The 8,725-nt window shown below is 49.0% G+C and overlaps 2 protein-coding genes across 4 annotated transcripts in view; both read left to right on the top strand.

The window, feature by feature from the left end:
* The first annotated feature begins 446 nt into the window (after positions 1-446).
* RRS1 (regulator of ribosome synthesis 1) lies at positions 447-2,181 on the top strand. The gene has a single exon (XM_019726318.3). It carries the CDS (start codon positions 569-571, stop codon positions 1,661-1,663), a length of 1,095 nt encoding a protein of 364 aa, XP_019581877.2. The 5' UTR covers positions 447-568; the 3' UTR covers positions 1,664-2,181.
* Positions 2,182-3,561: 1,380 nt separating this feature from the next.
* The window catches only part of ADHFE1 (alcohol dehydrogenase iron containing 1), a 38,868-nt gene continuing 33,704 nt past the window's right edge, over positions 3,562-8,725 (top strand). For 2 of the 3 annotated variants that reach the window (XR_012491572.2, XM_074318416.2), the window contains exon 1: positions 3,563-3,667. Coding sequence is in view for 2 of the 3 variants with exons in the window: in XM_074318416.2 (XP_074174517.2) it covers positions 3,609-3,667 (59 nt within the window). In the remaining variant the exon portion in view is untranslated. Of the gene's footprint in view, positions 3,668-8,725 lie in introns of all 3 variants that reach the window. The other variant, XM_074318418.2, reaches the window with a different exon arrangement.

The following is an 8,725-nucleotide window of genomic DNA, read 5'->3' as shown; positions in this document are numbered from 1 at the left end:
TCCCAAAGCAAACCCCGTCTTCTACACTTAGCTTCACACGCATCTGTGCAAAGTGTCTTTCCTGGCCCAAACCCACGACCCCCATGAACGGGTTGGGGCTCCGGTGAAATCATTTGTCTCGTTCCAAATCCACGCCCCTGATGAACGGGTCGGGTGAAATAACGTGTCTAGCTAAACATCTGGAGAAGGCACTTGCACTGAAATTGTGACAGAGTCGCTCCGGAACCCCACAACCTGTGGCCCCAGGAATTAGCGCCGCCCCACCTGCGCCACCGCCTCCAGGGAGCCGCAGTCCAATCAGGTTCCTGGAATTTGTAATCTGGGCTCCTCGCGCCAGCTCCGCCTCCAGCCACCAAGAATACCATCTGCTCTCCAACACCGTCCTCTGCCGGCCTTTTCTGGAGTAGCCCGGATTGGGCACTAGTTCCGGTTGCTCCGGAAGTGAAGCTTTCTCTTCCGGGGCGAGCGTCTGGGTGCTCGCACGTGGTTGTGTTGCCTGAGTTTTAGCCGGCGCTGGCGAGAAGTTATTTGAACTGGTTTCCTGGAGCCAGTGAGCCCAGCCGAAACTATGGAGGGCCAGAGTGTAGAGGAGCTGCTGGCAAAGGCGGAGCGGGACGAGGCAGAGAAGCTGCAGCGCATCACGGTGCACAAGGAGCTGGAGCTGGAGTTCGACCTGGGTAACCTGCTGGCGTCGGACCGGAACCCCCCCACTGGGCTGCGCGGGGGACCCTCGCCGGAGGCCGAACTGCGGGCCTTGGCGCGGGACAACACGCAGCTGCTCATCAACCAGCTGTGGCAGCTGCCCACGGAGCGCGTGGAGGAGGCGCTGGTGGCGCAGCTGCCGGAGCCCACCACTCGCCTGCCGCGCGAGAAGCCGGTGCCCCGGCCACGGCCGCTTACACGATGGCAGCAGTTCGCGCGCCTCAAGGGCATCCGTCCCAAGAAGAAGACCAATCTGGTGTGGGACGAGGTGAGCGGCCAGTGGCGGCGGCGCTGGGGCTACCAGCGCGCCCGCGACGATACGAAGGAATGGCTGATCGAGGTGCCCGGCAGTGCGGACCCCTTGGAGGACCAGTTCGCCAAGCGGATTCAAGCTAAGAAGGAACGGGTAGCCAAGAACGAGCTGAACCGGCTGCGTAACTTAGCCCGCGCTCACAAAACACAGCTGCCCAGCACGGCTGGCATGCACCCTACGGGACACCAGAGTACGAAAGAGCTGGGCCGCGCCTTGCAGGTAGCCAAGGTCTCCACCGCCTCCGTGGGGCGCTTCCAGGAGCGCCTGCCCAAGGAGAAGGCTCCCCGCGGCTCCGGCAAGAAGAGGAAGTTTCAGCCCCTCTTCGGGGACTTTGCAGCCGAGAAAAACAGCCAGTTGGAGATGCTGCGAGTCATGAACAGCAAAAAGCCTCAGCTGGACATGACGAGAGCCACCAATAAGCAGATGAGAGAGGATGAACAGGAGGAGGCGGCCAAGAGAAGGAAAATGAGCCAAAAGGGCAAGAGAAAGGGAGGCCGTCAGGGTCCTGGAGGCAAGAGGAAAGGCGGTCCGCCCAGCCAAGGAGGGAAAAGAAAAGGGGGCTTGGGCGGCAAGATGAATTCCAGACCGCCTCGCTTGGGTGGCAATAGGAAAGGAGGGCAACACCCAGGCGGAAAGAGGAGGAGGTAAATTTCACCCTCTGACCTGCCTGTAAACCAAGAACTACACTAAATGTTAACTTCTAGGACCTATAGGAGGATGCAGAATAAGGGGACTGCCTTCATTGAGCTTGAGGTTGAAGGGATAGGACTGCCCTCCCCTCAAGATAGTATGTAAATGTTGGACTCTACAAATTAATGTTTTTCCCACAACCAAGACTTTGGCTGGAGATGTAAAGGATGTATTTGACGACTTAAAACTTAGAGAAGGAATTTGGTGGAAATTAGGAATGACTTCTATTTTTTAACTTTGTGTATGTTGTCAGGGTCATATTTCAGAGACTTAGATTGATTTCTGTGTTATTTTTCTAACAAGCTTGTGTATTTATCAAAGCAGGTGTGTCTGGGGAGGGGTCGACCACACAGAAAGATTACATTTTCAAAACTGGCCTTACAAGTAACGTTATTTAATAAAAGTGTGTCTGTATCTAATGTTGCTTTTAACTCTTGGCTATTGGTAGAAATCTTAAGTAAAGCCTGTGACTTGAATGCCTGGTACAGATTATTTTCATTTACTGTCTAAAAAACACAAAACAGCTAAATTATGATTTCAGTGAGATCACTTAGTTTAGAAAAAGTTATGCTTCTTTTGGTATCAAATATGGAAAGTGTAACTGGTGTGTCTGAAAAGAGTCATGCTTTTCAACACTGAAAACACTGATTTGCTATAAATGATAAAGCTTAACTAATAACAGGGTAATAATCCTCATTAATCCAGAAAATACTTAAATCTTTGTCAACATTTATGTCCCTGATTTTGTAAAGGTTCAAATAGGGTCTGTTTTGGGGAAGAGAAAACCCACAAAATCCATAACTGAAACATCTTGATTCATCTGAGCTGGTTTGTTTAGGAGGTGAAATGTTTCACTATTCTGGATCTCTCCCCTAATTCATCTCAGTAACTCAACTTTGTAAAAAATATCTCCTGAAAAGGATTCATAGTAGATCTAGATCCCTGGATTTGAGGGGGTTAGGGGGTTGTTTTTGCTGCTATTAGAGTTGAGTGGACTTCACTCTGTTTGATCTGACAATAGGAAATTAAAATTGGGAATTCATTTTTTCTTTTCAGTATTCTCTCATTTTTATAAGGTTACTTTTAGAAATTGTTATGAAAGAAAATGTTCAGATATAATAAGTTACTTAAAACACTTGCTCAGTCATTACTATCTTAGGAGACTTTCTGATTAAGTTACAAGTTGAACTTTGCCAGGTTGATCATTGATCAACTTTGCCCCTGGAACAAGGTGCACTGGGGCTGCTGAGCCCTCCAAAAGCATAGTGTAATCATGGGAAGTTTTAACTACTGATGAAACTGTTTAATGCAATCGTGAACAACTTCAAAAGCCAAGCCATCCACAGAGCATTTAACCTTTTAAAGTATTAACTAGGGGGTTCGGGGTTGGGGGCAGGTTTGTTGCTGTTTTGTTTGGGAATTGTCTGTTTTTGTTTTGAGACTTTCTGGGTTTAACAGTTGGACACAACACTGGCCCTGTAAAAAAGGGTCCTGGGGCTTTTTGCAAGGGTCTTGTTTACTGTTAAAACTTTAAATGCAGTGTCTTAATTTATTCTGAAAATAAGAAGGCAGAATAGCATTCGAAAGGAAATCAGTGGGAAGAGAATACCCTAGTTTCTCCCTTTCCCCACGTGTCACATAGTGGGTTTTAAGTAGAGACTTCAGACCCTACGGAGCAGTTATCTATACGGCAATTTCTGAGGTGCATGGTGAGACCGCAGCTGGAGCAGTTGAGGTTTTGACCCGTGGGAAAGGGGGTCCTGAGCCACTGAAAGCTAAATCTTGGGCGGAGGGCACCTAGCATAGGGGGTGCACAGACGCTGCCGAGTGGGCGGGAGGATGAGGCCACGGCTGGGATTGGTCGGCGCAGGGGGCGGGGCCACGGGGAGACGCCTGCGCAGCCATGGCCGCCGCCGCCCGCTCTCGGGTCGCGCACTTGCTGAGGCAACTGCAACGCGCAACGTGAGTGCAGGGCCCGGCGGGCGGGCAGGGGATCGGAGGGTGCCGCGGTGCCCACGCAGCCCCACTGGGTGTGACCCGCCCGGGCCCCGCGCATCCTTCCTCTGGTTGCTTTCAAGAACTTGGGGAAGGGTCCAGCGCCCGCTGCAAGTGGTGCAGGACCGCGTTGTCACACTGCGGTGCCACCACGCACCGCGCTTGGGACAGGTTTCACCCTGTTCTGCGGTTAAGGAAGCTACGGCCCAGAGAGGACAGTGCCTGGTCCCACGTCCTGGCAGGCAGTGGCGGGCTTAACATAGTGACCCAGACGCATTTATGTATCCAATCAACACATTTATATTGTGTGCATGTTATGTGCCAACTATTCTAGGTGCCGGGGAGACAAAGACGAAAGACCCTGGAGCAGTTTAAAGTCTAGTAGGATATCGATGAGGGGACAGCGTTTGTAAAACGGGCGGGCCAATACGGAATGCAGCAGACAGAGGGTGTAGAAGAAAAAGGTGGACGTGAGAAGTCACCAGGAGCTGCACTCCCTGGCGTGTACAGGGTGTTAAATGTTATGACATGTCAGACTTGCCCTCTAGAAATGCGGGTACCTGGCAGCCACATGATAAAATACTTGTTGACTGTGCAAGTGCACTAGTGGGCCTGGGAAAACATGGAAATATTCACGCAAACGGGGAGGTAAATAAGCGGTGTGGGGGGGGCACGGGAGAGGGAGAGACTAGAGAGGTATTTCAGGCCAAGGGAAGAGCAGCACCAGAGGCAAGAGATGAAGCTCCAGCATCTAAAAGTAGTTCAAATATGGACCTGCCTTCATAGGAGGAGGTGAGGATGGAGAAGACAGATGGTGAAAGACCATGAATAAGAAAATAAAACTTATGGGGCACTTAGGTGTCAGGCACAGTCCCACACTCTTTACGTGTACCGCATACTGTTACTAGTAACTCTAATCGTTGCAACAATCCTATGCAATACTGTATTATATCCTCATATTACAGATAAAAAAATAAAGGCATGGAGAAAAAGAATTTGTTCAGTGTCACACAGTAAGCAAATGGCACAGCCATAATTTGAACCCAGATATTCTGGATTCGCAGTCTTCGTTCTCAGTCCTATGCTAAGGAATTTGAATTGTGTCCTATGGGTAATGAAAAGTTATGGAAGCAATAGTTCTCACTGTGAAACACTAATATCTTGAAAGGCCCGTGAAAATAGAATTCCATGGACAAATAGGTTTGGGAAACTGCTCACCGCTGCATAGCTCTCTTGGAAAGTCAGGATATACATTGGTACATGCAGGGCTCTGAGAAGTCTGGTAGTGGTGGGGGAAAGGTTAGGTGTATTTAATTAAACTTTGTTCTAAATCTGTCATCATAGAACTTTTTATTAAGCAACACCATTCATATCCCTTGGAACCAGTGTCATGTAGAACATGTTTTTGGAATGGTTGCATGACAAAGGAGTGTGGCATAATTAGAATTATGTGACAGCTTTGTGGTGGCAGTGTAGAGTGCAGAAGAAAGACTAGAGGTAATTATAGTGCTCCAGCTAAAAGGTGATTGATGGCTTCGAGCACCAAGGAGCGGCAGCTAGTACAAGGATAGATACAAGAAATATTGAGGAGTTGGTAAGAATCAGCAGGATTTTGCATCTGATCAATGAGACAGAAGAAATTGAGCTTTCTGTCTGGAACATCAGGTAACTGGTGGGCAATTTACCAAGATTGGAATGGTAAAAGGGTTAGCTTTAGAAGGAAGATAATAACTGCAGTCTTGGGCATTTTGAATTGGACATGCCTCAGGTATATCAGGATGAAGATACCCAGCAGGGAACTGAATATATTGTTCTGGAACTCAGGAGTGAGTTGAAATCTCATCCATGTGTATCACGGACCTCCCCTCTCAAGGAATCGCCAGTTCCAGGAGGGTTTTGCAGTCAGTGATATGAATGTTGTCCATCGGGCTGAAGGGCTAGTTCATCCGGGTAAGCAACAAGGCCTGGTGATGTGCCTGTTAACATCGTTTTGATACAAGCCATTTTGATACAATTTGGTGACTTTTTCATTTCATCTGCTGATGCGGAAGAGACAGACAGAAAGCAACATCTCTCATATCTCCCCTGTGGGGAATGAGACAGAAGAGGCAATTGCAACCTCATCTCCTGTCTCTCCTGCAGGGGAAAATGAGACCAAAGGGGGAATTTACTCAACCCCTGATCACGGCACAGAAATCACCTCATATGCAGGAACAGACAAAAGCTAATAGACAGCAGCCAGTGAAGGCAAATTTTCCTCAACATCTTCCCTACAGTGTGCAAGCAAAGGCCTTGGCAAACTAAAACCAGAGGAAAAGGGCTGAGAATGAAGTCGTGGGGAGTAGCACTGTCATAGTAGGAGTAGCAAAATGGTGCTTTGTTTGTTCTGTACATGTTCATTCATTTCATAGGGTAAGCATTTAAACGTGGGAGATTTTAAATAAACGTCTTGGAAAATTGGGAAATGGCATCACGGCTCACATTTAATCTGGGGAAAGTCTGCTGGGGCTGAGTATTTTAGAAGCCACATGATAAAATACTTGTTGACTATGCAAGTGGTGGCCACTTTTAGATGGGGCAAGGTACTCAAGGTCATGAGACAGGTGAGGTCCCTCAGGGAGTAAGTGTGGAAAGAAGAGAAGCATCCACAGTCAGAACCCTAAGACCCACCAGCATTCAGACTCAAGCATAAAAAGAAACAAGGTCAGGAGCAGCCAGTGCAGTGGGAAGAAAACCAGAGAGTGGTCCTGGAGGTCAACAGAAGAGTTTTTCCAGTGAGGAGGGAGTGAACAGGAGTGAGCCTGCTGACAGGTCAGGTAAGATGCGGCCTGAACTGAGGACTGAGTGGTAAATTAGCAAGGTGGGGGCCATTGGTGACCCGGTAAGCTAGTCACTGGAGTCATGGGGCAAAGGCTGATTGAAAGAGGTCTCAGTGACAATGAGAGAAAAGACGTTGAAGAGAGTCAGCTAAAGGGAAGGAGAGAGGTGGGGGCGGCATCAGGAGAGGGAAGAGGGGCAAGAGAAAGTTGTTTGCTTTTTTCATATAAAATGGAAAAAAATGACAGTTTCCTACTGATGGATAAGATGGATTGGGAGGGAAATTTGGATGATGCAGGAGAGAGAAGGAAGGACTGCTGGTAGTGGTGTCCTTGAGTAGATGAGCGACCTGAGATTTAGTGCACAGGGGAGGGCTTGGCCTTTGCCAAGAGCACAGCCAGTCTGTCAGTGGTACAAGGAGAGAAGCCAGAATGATTGGACCGGAGCCAGGAGCTGGGCAGATGAGGGGCTTGCTCTGACGGGCTTCTGCGGCTTCTCAGGAGGGGTGCAAAGAAGCCCATCGGTGGTTTCAGGCCATCCTACGAAAGTGGGGGAGCCCACAGTCTGTTCCCCTCCCCCAGATCAGGCTCTGTGTCTTTGCTCACCAGGAAAAGAGAGAAGAAGGTCAAGAGATGGTAAATGTCTACATTTCTTTATTTATTCATTCACTCAGGATTAGGGCTTACTTTGTGCTGGGCCCATGCTAGCCGCTGCAGATAAAGTTGTGAGCTAGGGTACCTCTTGCCTCATTACCACAAAATTTATAATCTCAAGGAAGATGGAAACAGGAAAGGGGCGCCAGCAACAGAGTTTGATTACAGTTTTAATGGGGAGGGATATATAGGTACTATGGACCACAGAGAGAAGGTGTCTACCCAGGGCCCAGGCCTTAGGGAAGCCACATCTGAACTGACAATGAGAAAGAACCTAATTGCCCAGAAGTATGTTCCAGACAGCGAACATAACAAGGACAAAATTATGGAAGCAAGAGATAAAGTGTATGGCCGATTAAAAGAAAAGAACAAAATTAATCTTTTAAGAGCCCAACCCCGGGGATGGCCAGAGATGGGGGGCTAGGCTGGAGAGGTTAACCGGGCCAGTGAGGCACGCCCAGGTCTGAGCTTTATCCTAAGAGCCTTGAGGAGCATTTGAAATACTTTGAAACAAGGGAGTGACATCATTGGAAATATGCCCCAGACCACAGTGTGAGAAGGGTGGAGCCAAGCCTGTTAGGAACTCCACAGCAATACAGGTGAGAAATGACACCAGAATCAGCGAGTGGCAGGGGGCCCCAGAGAAGTGCATGGGTTTGGGTAGAGAAATATTTGGGGCCTTGATGCGTGGTTGGCTATAAAGGGTGAGGGGTGAGCCCAGGATAGAATCCAACATTTAAGGAATTAGCAGAGTGGAAAAGAAGCTGGAGGAAGAATAATTAGAGGAAACCCAGGTGAGCAAGGAGTTCTGGAAGACAAAAAAGTGTTTCAGCCACCCAAAGAGGGGTGACCCACAGTGTTCAAGGCTGTGAGAGTAAGGTGCTAGGGCGTCTGAGACGTAAGGACACAGCAGGAAAGCTGGGACTGATGGAGACAGCAGCTGGATTTCAGGGGGCCAAGGAATGTGTGGGAGGCAAGGAAATGGAACCAGCAGATAGAGGCCAGAAGGGGAGAAGCAGAGTGAGCAAGCCAAGGTGCAAGAGGTTGAAAGTTTTAAGCATGAAACTAATAAATACGATATAACACGAATTGAGTGAGGGGGGGAGAATAGGAAATACAGGACAGATGGAGATCCCAAGATGGCAAGAGAGGATGGGATTCAAAGCACAAATAAGGAATGACCAACTGAGGTAGCCTTAGAGCCTGAAAAATGTAAAAACGGGTGGGTGCGTGTTCTCCCGCTGGCCCTGGGCATTGGAAAGCTTTGGGTTTGCTTTTCGTCTTCCCTTTGCCTCTTTTCTCTTGTGGGAGGCGTAAGTGGAAAAGAACACCTTGGCCTAGCCTGCTTTCATTGCTCCTGCCGGAGCCTGTGGCTGGATCAGACCAGCGGGGATGCTCCTGGGAAAACACTTAGCACTTGGCGTTCTCAGCGGCGCCCACGAGATGGCAGCCGTGATTCGTGGTCGTGCACACACCGCCGCGCGGTTCTGACTTCCCCAGTCAGTTTTTGAGATCATGACCATCATGGAGTTCAACCTTTTTCCTTCCTTCCCCA

Source organism: Rhinolophus sinicus, chromosome 7 (genome assembly GCF_057876585.1).
Source record: "Rhinolophus sinicus isolate RSI-liver-muscle chromosome 7, RSI-T2T, whole genome shotgun sequence".
In the NCBI taxonomy this organism is placed as follows: domain Eukaryota; kingdom Metazoa; phylum Chordata; class Mammalia; order Chiroptera; family Rhinolophidae; genus Rhinolophus; species Rhinolophus sinicus.
Note: the sequence above shows the minus strand (reverse complement) of the source record. Positions and strands in the feature narration are given on the sequence as shown.